This window comes from Mytilus galloprovincialis, chromosome 14, assembly GCF_965363235.1.
Source record: "Mytilus galloprovincialis chromosome 14, xbMytGall1.hap1.1, whole genome shotgun sequence".
Lineage (NCBI taxonomy): Eukaryota > Metazoa > Mollusca > Bivalvia > Mytilida > Mytilidae > Mytilus > Mytilus galloprovincialis.
Window position 1 is genome coordinate 38,964,013 of NC_134851.1, and position 20,003 is coordinate 38,984,015.

A 20,003-nucleotide genomic window follows, 5' to 3' on the forward strand; every position below is an offset into this window, starting at 1 on the left:
CAGATCAAAAGATACTACTGTACTGCTGTCAACATGACAAAGTAATCTGCGATTCATGTGTTCCGATATCACATCAACATTGCAAGTCTATCATTTCAATTGAAAAAGCGGCTAGAGGCGTGAAAAATGGCACTGCTATTTCTGATCTAGAGGGAAGGCTTCCCAACCTATGCCAAGTTACAGAGAACATACTGAGTCAAAATGAGACAACACTTTTTAATTTAGAAAAAAATCGAAACAAAATAAAAAAAGGTGCCGGAAATGAAGCAGAACATTATTGCTTATTTAGATAGGTTAGAAGTAGATATTCATAAAGACATTGATTCTAGGTATAAAACCTGTACTGAGATGGTGTCCCGAAACAGAAATAGCTTCCAGTCCAGCTCAGACTCTCTGTCTATATGGAAAAGTGATTTACATTCACTCAGCAACATACATCAGAAATCCAGTTATTCCAGTTGGTAAAATTTTTAGATGCAAAAACTTACCAGAAAGAATTGGAAATCAGAGAAATCCAAGCAGCTACTGTTCTGAAACTAAAATATCATCCGCCAGAATCCGAGTCGAACATTAGTAAACTAGTCCCAGACTTAGGTACAATAACGGTAGAAAATATCGAAATCCAAAAGCCTTTACTAGATATTGATCAACAAGGTCAATTCCTCGTTAGGGACGAAAGAAAGTTATCACTGACACATTCATTCCCGACCAAGCAATTAGGAAATGAAGTAACTATCAACAGAGGATGCTTTATTCCTGATGATAGATTACTACTCTGTCAATACATGGGCAAACAACTATTTGTGTGTAAACTTGATGGATCGAACTCAAGCGTGATTGATTTAGATTATGAACCAGAAAATATATGCTTATATGACAAAAAACATGCTGTAGTATCTCTTGGTGATAAAGGTATCCAGATCATCGACCTGACAACATTGAAGCCCGGTAGGAGAATTAAAGTTAAAGGATTCTGTTGTGGAATCGCCTGTGTAAAGGATAAGATCTGGCTAAGAAATAATCGTAATACTATAACCATTGTGGATATTAATGGTAAAGTTCATAAAGTAATACAAACAACATTTCATTCTGGTGAAATCTGTGCCAATCAGGATGGTGATGTCTATTATACTAATTTTTTTAGAAATAAAGTATTCTTAGTTTCTTCGGATGGAAAAGAACGTGAGATATACAGCAGTCCTGACCTAAAAAGTACTAATGGTGTAGCTGTAGATGACCGTGGCGATGTGTATGTATCAGGATGGTTATCAGACAACATACATAGAATATCTAATGATAGACAGAAACATGACGTTGTCTTGTCAGCAGACGATGGCATCAAGGGACAGACTGGTTTATCTTACAACATTGAAACAAAAGAACTGTTAGTCATAAACAACGGTTATATGAGCGTCACTGATGAGTCTTATGTAGACGAAACGCGCGTCTGGCGTATAAATTTATAATCCTGGTACTTTTGACAACTATATAAATCTATCAATATTTATAAAAAAAAATGAACACTGGCTTAGGAACACTGGCTGATGGAATTGATGATTAGAAAAAAGATAAACATTGAGTTTTCATATTCTAATGAAATGTAAATATACAAGGGTTAAACATATAATAGGTTTTTAATATTGCTTGACCCTTTTTCAGATTTAGCTTTATGGTGTCAACTTAACCGTTACGAAAATGATCCAATACTATTTTATGAAAGCAAGGATTTGTATACTATACAAATCCTTGATGAAAGTAACTATTTTAATCTGAATTCTAATGTATATGAGACCTTCTCAAAATATGACGAATTTAAAAATATACAAAAATATATTAAAAGGATAAATGTGCTAGTTGTAAGTTATTTTTTATCCAGGAACTTGCGTTATGTTGAAGGTTGAGTGACTGAATGGATTTTTTTTTTTTAATTTTTTTTTATGCCAAAAAGCTGTCTCGTGAACGTATATGTTGCATGTATATTGTAAATATTCTTTTACACAGTAAGTTTCGCACGTGTTGATGTGTGGAAAATCCGTTTAGTGGCATATTTTAGATTTTAGTTAATTTGAAATCGCTATCACGACAAGGATATTTGTAATAAAGACTTGGTAATTTTTTGTGACCGCTTAAGAGATACGATGCACTCGATCTAACGACTATGTGAAACATTTTAACGATTTTTAAGTAGCTTTCAGAAACTGCAAACTTTCTTATCGTACTTTCGTGTTAATTTGATCTATTGGTACAATTTGTAATGCTTTTTTGATATTCAATATTTACTTATTCTCTGTTATATCTCCGCTCACTAATTTTAATATGTACTTCCTTTGAAAAGTATTTAGTATCTTTTCTATTCTGTACAGGTATTTTCCTTCGTTATGGATCGGAGCATTCCCACGTGGGATATAGGTTAAACACTTAACAAATATTTACATAGATATGTACATAGTAAGATGAATGTCAGGGGCGTGGCGGGCGTGCCCCCTCTTAAAATTAGCGAAGCATGGGTTGTCGTCAGCTTATTTAAGTATTAGAAGAGACCATTCCATTTTTTAACATTCCAAGTATATAATCCAGCCAGTTTAACAAATATTGTTGTAGATTTTTCAATTTGTAGGAGACATTGCCATCATAACTCGGAGGTTCTTTGCAGAACAGGGACACATATTTTTATCTCTGTCCGTCCATTCGTCAGTCAGTCACTTGGTATTTTATCCGGAGGATCCACTAGGACGCATACAATACTATTACGTCATAATAACATTTCCCCCTGAAAATATACGATTGACTAATGTGAATGCAACATCAGTTTTCTCAGCAACCGTTGACATAACATTCTCTACATTTTTTTTGTAATATAGAGGGTCAGCTTGTGTACTCCATATTGGGGTATGTCTCTATCCTGATTGTCTTCAGTCCTGTTTTCTGAGAAATATATGGGGGTAGTTTCAGTGATTAAGGCGGTTTCAGCTTGAAACTTTAATTTCTCGCTAATTTTACCACCAAAAAAGTTCGATATTTACATTGCACCCCCTTTAGAAGAATATTTTAATAATTTTATCTCAAATATTATTTTGCCTCGCTCCGCTCGGCGAATATAAAACCTTGCGCATCCTAACCTAAAATCCTGGATCCGCCCCTGAATGCTAAAGTTTAAAAATTTTATATTATATATTTATTACGATACTTTTTCAAGTTTGTTCTCATACTATGAATAAATTTATTCATTTTGTAAACATATTTCCATATTTAATGTACTCCTTACAACAACATTATTATATTGACCTGTACACTTTGATTTATTTAACGCAATTTTGCCAAATATATAATTGTCTTTCTGATATTGTTTTACTTTTTTATATAAAAATTGCATTTATCTTAGTGTCATATATCAAATTTATTCATTCAGTTCTGTTTACCAGTTTTCCTGAAAATGTGTTAACGAAGCCATTTAAATTGATATGTTATAGTGTGTCTTTCTGCATTGCAATTCTACACCACTCCTACCGACAAGGTTGAAGGTTGGCGCCTGTTAAAAGTTTAAACCGCTGCAATTGCTTACACCAGTCATAAGTCAGAAACCAGTTGTATAGTGGTTGTCGTTTATTCATGTGATTCAATAGTAGTTTCTTGTTTACCATATAGATTAGACCGTCGGTTTTTCTGTTTGAATGTTTTTACACTAGTCATTTTTGGGGCCTTTTATATCTGGCTTTCGATGTGAGCCAAGGCTCCATGTTGAAGGCGTATTTGATCTATAATGGTTTACCTTGTACTAATTTTAATTTGCATGAAGAGTTGTAGCATTGGCACTCATACCATATCTTGTATCTTCTTGCTTCTTCAATACTGTAATATTTGGTTATAGTCTCTGTTCCACACATTGAGAGACATATCAATGAAATTAGTGTCAAAGGCAATTAATGTACTTAAATGTTGTCCCCTTACTAAATGCTGAAAGGCTTCCTGTGTTCTAAAAGATATTTACACATTAATATATAAAATATAATGCATATAATAGTACAGCTGTCGAGAGTTGTACTTTCTAGGTGCAACCATTGATTTAATTCAACTTGTGAAAGGTGTTATTGTTTGACATGTTTGACGTTTAATAGAAGACGTAAAAAAATCCAGTTTGACTTTCATTCATCAAACGCAGATACGTTAGGTTCTAGCTACCTTAGGCATAGTTAATCTAAGTTAGCACTCTACAGTTATGTGTGTACAGAACTCTACAATAACTTTTTTCAATTTGTCGAGTAGAACAAGTACATACCAAAACTTACTTGTCCAAATGAAATTGTTACTTGTCCATAACATTTTTATTAAAAATAATCTTTTTACATCTTAAGTTGATTAAAGGAACAAAACGAATTTTAAACAATAGAACAGAATTTGATGTATTTCTTTTGAAAAACTTTTCAAAAATATGAGTCAAGTACAACTGAATCTAGTCATGTCACAGGACTTAGGTTCCAGTTTGCATTAATACTAGTCTCATCCGACTCTGCACATGAGGCACCATCTGATAGGTCTGTACACTCGTTGGATTTGTATCCTGTTTTTTTCTTTTTAAGTTGAACAAAGTTTATTCAAATGCAATCAATAAAAAGAAGAAGATAAGGTCTCATTGCCAATGAGACAACTCTCTACAAGAGACCAAATGACACAGAAATTTACAACTATAGGTCACCATATTGCAAGTTTTGTTTTTTTCTACTTATGATCAAATATGATTCTGTGAATTTTATGGTAAATAAAAAAAAAATTGTGAAAAAAGTTACCAATATGATATTTATTATAAGGAACAGAATAAAGTAGCAAAATGAGGAACTTTTGATTTGTCTTGGTCCCGAAATGTCTCTTTCCTTGCCAAACTGTCTATCAATCATATCTACTAAATATGTCGTGCCAAACTGTCTATTAAACTTGGAGCTAACCCTGTGGAGGTGACGAACTGTCCTGTAAAGTTACTTTATCATTTATTCGGATCAGTAAGACTGGTTTCCGAGAATAGTATTTATACCTTTTACCTTTTAAAAAATTCCTGACAAAGAACCAGTTAAAAAATATCGATTGCAAGTAAACGTGTTGACTGAGAAAGAGGTTTTGCATTTGAATAAACAGAATACAGAAACATGTCGAATTAATATTTGTTTTCTTGTTTTTTGTTAATAATTACTTTGTTCATCAAAGTTGGATTAAATCTATTTTCTGCAGGATGATTGAACTTGTCCCGACGGACAAGCTTGATACATCTTTTACTTGTCCGACCTTTTTGCCCTCTGGTACCGGACAATCGGACAAGCGTTATTGTCGAGGCCTGGCACTGTAGTTTCGCATTTTGGCCCCTGTGGATTTTTCAAATATGATAGCTAGTGTGCAATAAAATTCATTTTTGGATAGCTGAGGATTAAAATAGCATTTAAATTGGATTGATATGAACATTAAGATTATTTAATGTATGTAATATAGGCTGTTTTCTGTATGACAGTCCGTATTTGCATATCCACACCATACATTGGTCCGGAAATTATTGTAATGTTTTTTTCGAACTTTTTGTCGCACGAACTCTTTGTGATTAAATTTTACGAAAAAATGAGTCGAAAGACACCCATTTTTTATTTGATCATTAGGAAGATTAATGTCAACAATTTCTAAAAACGTTTCACTCAAAGGCATTGAAATTCTAGTTTGATCCAGATTCTGGGGGATATGTGACATTTTCACCCCCCCCCCCCCCCCTTTTTTGCAATACTTTATGGTAAACAAATGCAGAATGTTGACATGGGTACACATAAAAGGAATTTTATTTCACCCTTTTAACTTTTGAAAATCAAATCTATGGAAGATACTGATTACATACATGTACATGTACAACACAAACAGTTAGGTTAATGTATTAGAAATCCAGGAATAGGAGATGATAAAATATTTTGTGGTTCATTTTTAATTTTATTTTCTAACTATGGAGTGCTACGTAAGACTAATTAGGCTATTATTCAGGTTTAGTTTCATAATACAGCTCGGAACGTTTTTACGTATTTAGACAACACTTGCTTTCGAATGTTTAGGTTAGAGCGTTATTGGTAAAGGTTAATCCAGAAAAGTGCTTCAGAAGCAAGAAACTTACAGAGGACATACTGAGTCAAAATGAGACAACACTTGTTGATTTTGAAAAAAATCGAAATAAAATGAAAAAAAAGGGTGTCGGAAATGAAGCAGAACATTATTGCTTATTTAGATAGGTTAGAAGCAGATAATAGCTTCCAATCATGCTCAGACTCCCTGTCTACATGGAAAAGTGATCTACATTCACTCAAGCAACTTACATCAGAAATCCATTTATTCCAGTTGGTAAAATTTTTAGATGCACAAACTTACCAGCAAGAATTGGAAATCAGAGAATTCTAAGCAGCTACTGTTCCGATACTAAAATATCATCCGCCAGAATCGGAGTCGAACATTAGTAAACTAGTCCCAGACTTGGGTACAATAACGGTAGAAAATGTCCAAGTCCAAATGCCTTTACTAGATATTGATCAACAAGGTTAATTTCTCGTTAGGGACGAAAGAAAGTTATCAATGAAACATTCATTCCCGACCAGGCAATTAGGAAATGAAGTAACGATCAACAAAGGATGCTTTATTCCCGATGATAGGTTACTACTCTGTCAATTTTTAGACAAACAACTAATTGTTTATAAACTTGATGGATCGAACTCCAGCGTGATAGATTTGGATTATATACCACTAAATATAAGCTTATATGACAAAAAACATGCTGTAGTATCTGTTGGTTATGCAGGTATCCAGATCATCGACCTGATATCATTCAAGCCCGGTAGGAAAATTAAAGGTAAAGGAGACTGTACGGAAATCACCAGTGTAAAGTACAAGATCTGGGTAAAAAATAATCCTTACACTCTTACCATTATTGATATCAAGGGTAAAGTTCTTAATACAATACAAACAACATTTAATCCTTGGGAAATCTGTGCCGATCAGGATGGTGATGTCTATTGTACTGACTTAGATAGTAATAAAGTATACGTAGTTACCAGTGGCGGATCCAGAAATTTTCATAAGTGGGGGCCCACTGACTGACCTAAGAGGGTGCCCGCTCCAGTCACGCTTCAGTGATTCCCTATATAAGCAACCAAATTTTTTCCCAAAAAGGGGGGCCGGGCCCCCTGCCCCCCCCCCCCCTAAATCCGCCTCTGGTTACATCGGACGGTAAAGAACGTGAGATATACAGCAGTCCTGATCTGAAAGGTTTTAATGGTGTAGCTGTAGATTACCGTGGGGATTTGTATGTATCAGGATTTAAATCAAACAACATACATAGAATATCTAATGATGGACAGAAACATGATTTTGTCTTGACAGCAGACGATGGTTTCAATACACCGACCAGTTTATCTTACAACAATGAAACAAGAGAACTGTTAGTAATAAACAACGGTTATAAATCTATCAATATTTATAAAACAAAATGAACACTGGCTTATATCTTATGAAAGTAACTATTTTAATCTGAATTCTAATGTATATGAGACCTTCGCTGAAATATGACGAATTTAAAAATCTAGAAAAATATATTAAAAGGATAAATGTGCTAGTTGTAAGTTAATTTTTCAAACTTGCACACTGAGCAAGAGAATGGCACTATAGCGGATGGGTATGCATATTTCGGTCACACATTCTATTTCAGTTCATGAAAGATCAAAATTATGATTCAGTTTTTTGGGGGATTTTATAATGAGACCAAATATAACAAAAAATACTTGAATGTTTCATAGGGAATCTAAATGTAGTTTGAAAATATTATCCAGGGACTTGTGTTATGTTGAAGGTTGAGTGATTCAACGGATTCTTTTTATTTTTTTCTTATTTTTTTCTTATGCCGACAAGCTATCTCGTGAACGTATATGTTGCATGTACAGAAAGTTTCGCACGTGGTGATGTGTGGTAAATCCGTTTAGTGGCATCTTTTAGTTAAGTTGAAATCGCTATCACGACAAGGTTATTTGTAATAACGACTTGGTAACTTTTATGACCACTTACTAGTAATAGATACGTTGTCACTCGATTTAACGACTATGTGAAACATTTTAACGACTTTTAAGTAGCTTTCAGAAACTGCGAACTTTCTTATCGTGCTTTCGTTTTAATTTGATCTTTTGATACAATTTGAAATGCTTTTTTTGTTATTCAATATTTACTTATTCTCTGTTATATCTCCGCTCACTAGTTTTAATATGAACTTCCTTTGAAAAACATTTAGTATCTTTTCTATTCTGTACAGGTATTTTCCTCCGTTATGTTTCGGAGCACTCCCACGTGGGATATAGGTTTAACACTTAACAAATATTTACAAAGATATGTACATAGTGAGATGAATGCCAGGGGCGTAGCGGGCGTGTCCCCCTCATAAAATTTGCAAAGCATGGGTTGTCTTCAATTTATTTAAGAATTAGAAGAGACATTCCATTTTTTAACATTCAAAGTATATAATCCAGCCAGTTTAACAGATATTGTTGTAGATTTTTCCAATTTGTAGGAGACATTGCCATCATAACTCGGAGGTTCTTCTCGCAGAACAGGGACATATTGTTTTATCTCTGTCCATCCGTCAGTCAGTCACTTGATATTTTATCCGGAGGATCCACTAGGACGCATACAATACTATGACGTCATTATTACATTTTCCCTCTGAAGATATACGATTGACTAATGTGAACATGGTGAATGCAACATCAGTTTTCCCTGCAACCGTTTCTCAGCAACCGTTGACATAAAATTCTCTACATTTTTTTAATATGGAGGGTCAGCTTGTGTACTCCATATTGAGAATGTTGAGGTATGTCTCTATCCTTATTGTCTTCAGTCCCTTTTTCTGAGAAATATATGGGGGTAGTTTCAATGAATAGATGCTCACAGATTTCTTGTTAATTGTGGTGATTGTAAGTTGTTGTCAGGGGTGGATTAAGGCTGTTTCGGCTTGAAACTTTAATTTCTCGCTAATTTTACCACAAAAAAAGTTCGATATTTACATTGCACCCCCTTTAGAAGAATATTTCAATAATTTTACCTCAAATATTTTTTTTATATAAAAATTGCATTTATCTTGTGTCATAGATCAAATTTATTCATTCAGTTCTGTTTACCTATTTTCATGAAAATGTGTTAACGAAGCCATTTAAATTGATATTTTATAGTGTGTCTTTCTATATTGCAATGCTACACCACTCCTACCGATAAGGTTGAAGGTTGGCGCCTGTTAAGCGTTTAAACCCGCTGCAATTGCTTACACCAGTCATAATTCAGGAACCAGTTGTATCGTGGTTGTCGTTTATTGATGTGATTCAATAGTAGTTTCTTGTTTACCATATAGATAAGACCGTCGGTTTTTCTGTTTGAATGTTTTTACACTAGTCATTTTTGGGGCCGTTTATATCTGGCTTTCGATGTGAGCCAAGACTCCATGTTGAAGGCCGTATTTGATCTATAATGGTTTACCTTGTACTAATTTTAATTTGCATGCAGAGTTGTAGCATTGGCACTCATACCACATCTTCTTGTGTCTACTTGCTTCTTCAATACTGTGATATTTGGTTATAGTCTCTGTTCCACACATTGAGAGACATATTAATCAAATTAGTGTCAAAGGCCATTAATGTACTTATAGGTTGTCTCTTTACTAAATGCTGAAAGGCTTCCTGTGTTCTAAAAGAGATTTAGACATTAATATCTAAAATATACTTCATATAATAGTACAGCTATCGAGAGATGTACTTTCTAGGTGAAACCATTGATTTAATTCAAATATGAGAGCTAGAGTGCAATCAAATTCATTTTTGGATAGCTGAGGATTAAAATAGCCTTTAAATCGGGTTTATATGAACATCAAGATTATTTAATGTATGTAATTATATAGGCTGTTTTCTGTGTGACAGTCCGTATTTGCATATCCATACCATACATTGGTCCGGCAATTATTGTAATGGTTTTTTTCGAACTTTTTGTCGCACGAACTTGTGATTAAATTTTACGAAAAAAATGAGTCGAAAGACACCCATTTTTTATTTGATCATTAGGAAGATTAGTGTCAAAAGTTTCTAAAAAAGTTTCACTCAAAGACATTGAAATTCTAGTTTGATCCAGATTTTGGGGGGATATGTGACATTTTCACCCCCTTTATGCAATATTTTATGGTAAACAAATGCAAAATGTTGCCATGGATACACATCAAAGGAATTATATTTGACCCTTTAAACTTTTGGAAATCAAATCTATGGAAGACACTGATTACATACATGTACATGTACAACACAAACAGTTAAGTTAATGTATTAGAAATCCAGGAATAGAAAATGATAAAATATTTTGTGGTTTATTTTTAATTTTATTTTCTAACTTTTGAGTGCTATGTAAGACTAATTAGGCTATTATTCAGGTTTAGTTTCATAATACAGCTCGGAACGTTTTTACGTATTTAGACAACACTTGCTTTCGAATGTTAAGGTTAGAGCGTTCCTGGTGAAGGTTAATCCAAAAAAGTGCTTCAGAAGCAAGAAACTACTGTTATTCTTATTTATTAATATTTCTCTTTTACAATTTACATGTAGATAAAATTAAACGCTACTACAGTCTTTCCATGGGTACTCTGCTCCGTACTCACAAACGAATTGAAGAAATATATCTCGATAATTACTTGTAGGTTTGTATCCGTCAAAATTATACGTATATCTGTACCTAACTGCTTCGGCAATGTCGTCACCATACATCTGGGGTTCTTCTTTCGTCAATTTGATAACGCCGGAACACTTTTTATAAAAAAGTGTTTTGGACGATCTGTCTATACACCGTGGTTGACAGACATGGCCGTGAAGATCATAAACACTCACATAAGATGTTGAAGATCCACTCCGAGGATTTTTTACACCAACATAAGCGACTGTTTCGTATACCATCTGCCGTGTATCGATGATACCATAATCGATGTATCGACCTTTGTACGATATACCATCGGATTGTACGAAAAACTTGGTTGCTCCAGATTGAGAATCGGAAACCCGTCTTTTGTCTACTCCTGGTTTAAAATAATCCCATAATTTTGAGGTTTTGTCGTTTGAATAAATATCATCGTTGTCATCTATACTACCATTTCGTACAGCGTTGCAACCAAAATGTTGTCCCATCGGTCTGATATACATCAAAGTGACTGGAATGAAGGCCCATAGACTTACATCAGCTTCTCCATCAATCACAAAATTGTTCTGATATGAACTGTCCATAACAGATTTATACTCGTCATCTTCGTATTCTACGTCACGTTTTTTTCTTCTCCCAAAGGGTGATGACGAACTACGCAAAATTGGTATGCATCGTCCAGATGAGCATCTCAAAAATTGAGGACTTTGACAGTCAGAGCTACGTGTGCACGTGATTTCTCCAGGAGATGGCGCATAATTGGTTATTCTTTCATCAAAAATTTTAAGATATCCCATGCTATTTGTGAATTCATTCAAATTACCCATTGCTCGGTTCGGCTGATGGAACATATCAGCAGTAACTGGATAATCAAATTCGAAATCATTACCTGAAATATAGACATTTTAATGAAATTAAGCGTGAATTATGATCAAAGACATACGACAAATCGTATATTTCTATATTCAAATCGAAACCATTTTTGTAAAGAATGGTTTCGAATAAGTCTTGAAACAAGTAAATGTTTTTTTTTTTTATTATAAACATCTTGGTTTGCAAACACAACACACATTCATTTAAAAGACTAAAACACATACAAATGTATCAGTATTCCAAAGTCGGTTAATGAGTAAGATCTTATAAAAGTTGGAAATGATTTATAAACCGCATCTATAGAGTGTATCATTTAGACGTATTTATGTAATATATTCAAATTCAACTATTGTTTCATTTTCCCAATATTTTACCTTTTATTGAACTTATATACATTTTAGGGCCTTTGTCTTTACATGTTCAATAACGCACTGTTTACATTCTTAATTTTTGAGCTTTTTTAATGTTAACCTGATGTTATTTTTCATTTATGATTGACTCCAATTAAACTTACCTATAACAGATTTTGCATTGTCTCTGAAATCTTGCCAGACTTTGTCTACATAACAGTGATGCAAGTAAAACACCGGGTCATTTGGAGAAACATCAATATCGTTCATCGTGCCACCAATAGTGGCGTGTGCATAATTATGACACGCCTCTAAGTTACGATTAGTACCAGCCAATGGTTCCAATATTCTAGAGTTTCTGCTTTCACGTATTATGTTTCTGTAACAATCTGCCGGAAAGTAGTCTCTTGCTGACCCGCCATTTCTAGTGAGTGGGACATACCGTCGGTCCTCTGTTTGATATCGCCAGTTCGCAAATGGTCCTACCCTAACCTGTCCCCCGTCAATATTACCAATACCCTCAGCAGACCATAAATTGGACATCCATGGATTCGGTAAACTGTTTTCCATTGTGGTGTCGATATAGGGCAGGGTAACAGTTCGATCAAAACGTCGTAGTGCTTGTTCAAATCTGTAAAACATTTACCAACAGTTTTGTAAATAGTGACGTCAAAACAAGAAGAGAGAGAGTAGCGATTGTACTTTGTTTTAGATTCTCAAATATTTAACCTCGAGCATCACAGAAGAGACATAAGTTGTCGAATCGTGCACCTGGTGTAGTTATAAAAATGCATAACGTTTTTTTTTTTAATTAATTTACCAGGTAATTGCTTCGAATCACGGTGCGGAGCTATAGGGGTACATTCAGTTAATAAATATACGTAATCAGGGACCGCCCATTTTGGGGAGAGCTTTCTGTAAAAAAAAAACTGTGCTCTACTGATTGGTAGATACTGTCTTTAATAAATATTTTTTTATAGATGGATCAAAACTAGAACTAAACAAAATGCTGAATGTACTATTGTTTTTAACTACAGGGTTAAAAAGAAATGGGGGTCAGTAAAGGAATTAAGTGCAAATCTACAGTGTTTGTAAACAAGGCCATGTGAATGCCTAAAAATGCCGCATGACCCTATATATATGTTTTATAAGATAGGGCTATATTTGTACCTTCATGAATGATATATGAAATCTTCTAACTTCTAAAGATAAATCAGGTGTAAATTTAATTCAAGACATAGATTAGCATTAAAGTCAATAGATTTTTTTTTTACTGAATTTACCCCTATTAGTTTCAGTCATCTTGAATTTATTACTTTTCTCATATAGATTTTGATTGGTTGTATTGTGATGCGGCTGAGATACAACAACAGCTATTGGCTTAAATGAGATAAAGAATTACGGACTTGTTCTCGTCCAAGATAAGAATCAAATGCCTGAAAAATAACTATGTGTATTTCAGTTTCGGTCAACTGTCATTATTTCATGTTTGTTTTATTATGCATATATTTCACAGATAAATACAATATTGAAATACCAAATATTGAAACGTGTTTATTTGCTTTGTTACCCTGCAATATACACGATTTGCTTCGCTTAACAATGTTCTTATACAATGTCTACAAAAATGCAATATCTATATTTTATAACTTCTGACAATCGAAGCACACCTCCAGAGAGGCACATCTCAAGAGTCATGTCTATGTGTAATTGTTTTAATTTTCAACAAGTAATTTAGGTTTTTTTTAAAGCATAGGTGTATAATGCACACTCTTAACGTACATCCATTTTATATTAATATCTAAAAATACCACATTTCTTATACTAAAGCAACAACCACTTGCACACAAATAACCTTAAATTAGGGTAGAGCGAAGCAGTCCATAGATTTTTAGAAAGCTCAAACTCGTTAACCTTTTATAGTTGACTATGCGATATGGAATTTGCTCATTGATGAAAGTCGTATGGTGACCTATTGTTGTTAATTTCCGTGTAATTTAGTCTCTTGTGAAGAGTTGTATAATTGGCAATCATACCACGTCGTCTTTTTTTAAGTTATTTGTTTTATTTTAATTTTGATATTATCAGCAGTTAGTTCTAATGGGTGAAAACAATTCTTATTAATATTAATTTACATCACAATTCTCTGTCATTATTTGAAAGACAGCAAAAAAAAAAGAAAATATATCTTCTGGAAATCCGGCATCGATGGACAAATTAGTGTAAAACTAGTTTTAAACTGTTACATGAGCATTCAGTTAAATTGTCATATAGGATCATGGTTTAAATAAAGACGACATTTACACATACCAGTAGGTAGTCATTGAAAACTGGACACTGATAGGGAATTGTTTTAGTCTTAGGCATTTCTTAATGATGTTTTGTCGGTTTCCTAAGTGTTCACGAGTCTTACAGAATTTCTAGTCAAAGAGGCAAGGGGAAAGTTCCTTTACATCAAGTTCCCGTGAATATTAATTCATTTGATTTTCACATGAAACTAGCTAATACGTGAAACTCACGTGAAATCTCGTTGTGTGACTTAAGTGAATTTCACGTGAAAATTGCAAGCATTTTCTTTCACTCAAATTTTTCAAATAGAGTACATTGTAATTCAAATAATATTTAAATTTTCAAATTTAATCAAAATAATCAAAAACTCAAAATTTTATTGTTTGATAATTTCATGTGAAAATTCTTTGAAACATTCGTACACGAGATTTATGTGAAGCTTAATTCACGAGCAATTCACATGAACATGTGCACTTTTCGTGTCAAGTATATATTCGTTTGAGGTAAATCTGACGTGAATTCTATGTGAGCTTCATAATAAATTCACTTTTAGAAGTGTATACCTTGACGACAACGAACAAGTAAAGTAAAAACTTACAAGAATAGAAAATATCTATGCCAACCTGGAAAGGCAACACCAAAATGAGCCGCATTTAGAGCATTGGTGTTGTGAATACTTGCGAGCGCTTCGTATGAGTTTGTATTACCAATCTAAAATGAAAAATTAAAAAAAAATTGCGGTTGTGTGAATACTGTATTTGGTTTAATAATCTGGCGTCATATATGATAAGTCTGGTACCTTTGATATTTTTTTTTTATTTTAAGATCGACTTTTTTTTACGTTTATGCTGTGTGGATACATAACGTCATTGAGAAAGTCCAAACAACTGTCGATTACTGCGAAAATGATGGCTAGAAGGCCCGTACATGTAACTTAAATATTAAAAATGAATTTTCAGGATATAAAATTTTAAAGAATATAATTTAACTTTGTAATGTTTTTTTTTATTATTTTCCCGGTTTTGTACATTTTTGTACCAAATAACGACATAACAGTTAAATAATTTCTTTAAATAGATCTTGAATGAAGTTCATCAAGATTAATGTTTAAATTCGCACGTCCTTCTTGCCGTGGGATTAAAATACCAATCAGAAAGTCTTTAGTTTGACCCAGTTTTGTTCGAGCCGATGACCTTCCGCAAGCGAGTCGATCAGCATTTGCTTTTACTCCTTTGTGTCGCGTGCTTAGCTAAGAAGCAGCATATACCAATAAGAAATTCTTTGGTTTACACGGTTTTGTTTGAGCCCGGTTTTGTTTGAGCCCAAGACATTCCGCAATCCAGTCAAGAAGTCTTCGTTCTTTTTCCTTTGTGCCACGTGCTTAGCGAAAAGCAGCAAATACCAATCAGAAAGTCTTTGGTTTGTCCCGGGCCTGTTTGAACCCATGACCTTCCGCCGCACTCGAGGGAAACAAAATGGTATTCTATACATGTATTTCAAACCCTTCGTTCTATTGGATGAAATAAATTTTTAATTTTAAAACGATCAGTGTTTCATGCATAACCCACACTTATTTCTTTTCGTTTGCTTATTACAACGAACAAAAATGTTGCGCATATTTTAAATGTGTCAAAGATAGCAATCCAAGCAAACAGAAAGTCTTCCATTCTTCCCTATTGATTATCATCAAACAGGAAACAAACTAACTCGCAGTGTTGAAGACCCAGGCCATTGGTGGCCTTCGACTGTTTTTTTTTGTTCTTTGGTCGAGTTGTTGTCCATTTAACACATTCCTCATTTCCCTTAATTATCAGTTTTTAAAAAACACGCATAATTAAAAAATAAAGATTCCGTTTTTTTATCTTAAAATAAGTGAAAAACTGTTTTAATTTCATTTAAACATTACAAGATTAACTCCATCATTTGTACAGCCGATAGAATTGTAATGTTTGCCACTGTAAATATAACATTAACAGTCAGAATGAATTTGTTTATTTTATGCATTTCTGTCGAAAATTGAATATAAACAACAATAATTGAAGTCTTGTTCAAACTTAATTCCTACCCACGCAAATTTTATGCATTAGTACTGTATTGAAAATTATATCTGCAACAATATAACTAATATGTTTTTTCGGCATCTTTTGGCGGGTTTTGACTTTTATCTAAAATGTCTTTAAAAGCAAAATCATTCATTTCAGAAGTGCATATATTCGACTTTGAGCAATCCTAATCAACTTGAATCAAGAAGAATGCTTTATACGCATGACCTTTATAGTGGTTTTTTTTTTTCTTCTTTTTTTTGTAAGCCTGTATATTTCCCCGTTGCGGAATCTTATGTATTATGGGAACTATTTTAAAAAGCTATCATCCAAAACATTGTGATTGGTTCAAAGCGCTGAACACGTTATAGATTTTATTACTGACATAATGTTATTTTCATTTTGTGATATAAACAATGAATTTAACCCATTGTCATTTGAATTTTTTTTTTTTTTTTTCAAACGGCGAATTATCCAAAACACAGAGGATTTTCTCCGTCAGGAATACATAACCTTGGCTGTATTTGGCAAAACCTTTCGAATGGGTCCTATCTCAACTCTGCAACCTGTTTTATCCTTATTTATTTGATATGTTTGAGCGTTAATTCGACTTTTGTAGACAAAACGCGCGTTTTACAAAATTTTAATTATGGTCTCTTTGGTGAATTTATAAGGCAAGCTGATAAATAAATTACATGTACAAAGTAAACATATAAATGCTAATTGAGTGATTCTGTGCCCTCTATCGACCAGTTTCCTCTTTCCTCTTGAGGTTAGCGATCTACTCTGAGTAGGAATAAAACGAATGCATTAGTCGGGTTAATATATGAGCTTGTCGGATAGAAACCGACCTTATGCAAATGAATTCAAATACAAAAGTCATCTTTTACCTTTTTCCGGTTGAAATTATCTTTCAAGAAAGTCTGTAACTGTTTTTAAAAAAATTGAAATTGAATCAAGATAAGTCGTATACATACGCATGCATACATGCACTTAATTGCAAAATGTCGATTCCTATACGTCTCAACCCATATATGTAACACTCACTCTGTTGTTTTTTAGACTGTTTACTGCTGCGTAAAAACGAGTCCTCTCCTCACGACTGAGCGTGCGCAACTCCTTACGTATACCATGGAACAAATTGCCATTTGCCTGTCGCTTTTTTCTACCGACGGATTCAATGGCTTGATTAGCCTCTCTTTGGAGCGACAATATATAGTTCAAGGCATCCCCTGAAATATTCTTGTACCATCTGAAATTAAAAAATCAAAACAAAAATGAAGTGCCGAAGTTTTTGTTCTTGAGATGAAGAACGGCAATAAAAGCATGCTTTCTTTATTTGCCTTTTTTGCTATGCTATGCATGTACTGATGTTGTGCCATTGATCATGTATACTAAATCTCATATGTTTTCTATTGCTATGTGACAATTATCAAGTTGACTTTTGTATGAGGTTTTGGACCAGGTTCCTTAATTTCTGTATTTCTTTAAAATTTGAAAACAGTTTTCTTTTATAGAAACATAACACTAATTCTGAAAAATTGTCATAATATTTTTTCTTTTGTTATTTTTTTTTTTATTCTCTACATCGTTCATTTTTTATTCAGTAAAATACTGAATTTTATTTAATTTCCCATTTAAACGATTATCCTAAATACTATGAACCACATTTTTTTCTATTCTTAAATTGTTTTGGATGATATATAGTTTAGAAGCAGAATTAAATGAATAATCAAGTCTTAATAAGTTTAGAATTACCATTTCTGTATAAAAAAAAAAAAAAGATAAGCCATAAATTATAAGTCAGACATGGTAACTTATTGTTCAGTGATTGTCTTTGTCGACGTGGTTCATAAGTGTTTCTTGTTTCTTTTCTTTTTCACATAGATAAGACGGTTGGTTTTTCTGTTTAAATGATTTTACACCAGTCATATTTTATGGCGCTTTATAGTTTTCTGTTTCGTGAGAGCCAAGGCTTCGTGTAACTGTTGAAGACACTTTGACCTATAATGATTTACTGGCACTTATATCACATCGTCTTATATCTACACTATATATACATGGTGTTTTTCTCTATGTGGCCTCCGTGACCGAGTGGTCTAAGTATTTACTACTTGCCAGTCAACACTAAGGGTGTGAATTCGAACCCCGTTGGAGTCGGATGCACTCGATTCTTATCTTAATTGACTAGAATTGCCGTTTTCCCATCGAAGGTCGGTGGTTTTCTCCTGGCACTTCGGCTTCCTCCACCAACAAATACTGGCCGCCACGAAATAGCCCAAAAGCGGTGGTTAAAAGTGGCGTTAAAACACAGAAAATCAAATTAAATTCTATTGATCCCCCAGTCTCTCTATTGTTTTCACTTACCTGTCTTGGTAAGTATGCGCAAGGTAATAATTGATGCATTTGAAGTGAATAACGTCTGCCTTCTCCTTAATGATGTCACACTTGTTTCGAGAGAAACAGTCACAAAGTATACTTGGCATCGGCTGTTCCTCAATATTACAGTTTGATATTGTGATCAAAGGTAAAAGCACGAGGATCTCGAGGATCCATTTCATTGTTGACTGAAAGATAAGTAAACATTCTTAAAGGCACAGCAGATAAACAGACAGTGATCTTTTGTTAAACAAGCGCTGGGAACAAAAAGAAGCTGGACAAATATAGCTGTTAGAAACTAGGACTTCTGCCTTTAGAAACTTATATAAAAAAAAAAACATATTGTACGTATCTAGATTAAAAAATAAAAATGTAAACCAACTTCTTTATGAAGCTTTTAACCTAACTAGAAATTTAAATACTGAAGGAACATATTCAATTAGGAAACTAAATAAGCTAAAAGAAATATGATAGGTCATGGAGCTCTTTTTCGAGATAATTGATTTTTAAGATACGGCGGGAAAAGGTTGACTCGGCCTTCTACCTATATATTTGCATTGGTATTATTTTGGGTCTCAAATCAAAAGAAAAAAAGCAATGCAGAAATATAAGACGTTATAAAGATGTCATCATAGAAATATCTGACCTAAACGGAAAATTCTGACGCAATGATATTTAGAAAAATTAAAAATGAACAAAAGCGATACCTAGATAAGATAGTACTCAAGTCTCTGTTTTCAAAAGACACCTCTTTGCAAAACTCCCTGTACTCATATCTCAATATTAATTAAAAGCTCCGAAAGCACTTTCCTATTCAAGCCTTTAACTGCTATTTTCAAAATTTTAAAGTACGAAAGCTTAACGTGAATATGCATGGCAAAATTATGAAGAAAAAACACATAATTACTGCAATAATGATTGATAACGAACATCCGCAATATTTAGAAATACGTGAAATGATGCCATCATGCATGAAAATCTTATTTTTTAATGATTTTAGAAACGACACACATATTTGAGTGATTTTTTATCAACACAAAGTTCATGAAGTCGCTGACCCCATTAAATTTAGTGTAATACTCTCTTTTCCATTCAAACTTACCATATCTAACTTCTAACCCATGTTCTTACATTTCATATAACTCATAATATCAACCTTACCTAATATGAAGTTTATATACTGATGTAACTATTTTCTTACTACACATATATATGAACCAAAATTTATAACACCTATACGCCAATCTGTCACTTGCGCAATGCCTATAGTTTTAAATTTTCATCGAAAAGGCCCTTTACAATGCACATGGTACTGACATCTATTCTAAATCAATAGATATATCAATAATTGTTG

At 33.4% G+C, this 20,003-nt stretch overlaps 2 protein-coding genes across 2 annotated transcripts in view; one reads left to right on the top strand and one right to left on the bottom strand.

Annotated features, from left to right (window-relative positions):
• Nucleotides 1–20,003, top strand: part of LOC143058220 (uncharacterized) — a 322,046-nt gene that overhangs the window by 67,167 nt on the left and 234,876 nt on the right. The gene's annotated exons all lie outside the window — the stretch shown is intronic.
• Nucleotides 10,583–18,831, bottom strand: LOC143059090 (uncharacterized). Its single transcript, XM_076232579.1, has 5 exons — nt 18,638–18,831; nt 17,318–17,522; nt 14,827–14,939; nt 12,104–12,570; nt 10,583–11,605 (listed from the first exon to the last, which is right to left on the bottom strand). The coding sequence occupies exons 1-5, from the start codon at nt 18,829–18,831 to the stop codon at nt 10,638–10,640; spliced, it is 1,947 nt and encodes a 648-aa protein (XP_076088694.1). The 3' UTR covers nt 10,583–10,637.

Excerpts from the sequence above, each read along its gene's own strand:
- LOC143059090 (XM_076232579.1), bottom strand. The coding sequence starts at position 18,831 with ATGAAATGGATCCTCGAGATCCTCGTGCTTTTACCTTTGATCACAATA. Across the intron at positions 17,523-18,637 it reads GCGCATACTTACCAAGACAG|ATGGTACAAGAATATTTCAG; the intron begins GTAAGTGAAAAC and ends TTTTAATTTCAG. Across the intron at positions 12,571-14,826 it reads CATAGATATTTTCTATTCTT|ATTTGAACAAGCACTACGAC; the intron begins GTAAGTTTTTAC and ends AATGTTTTACAG.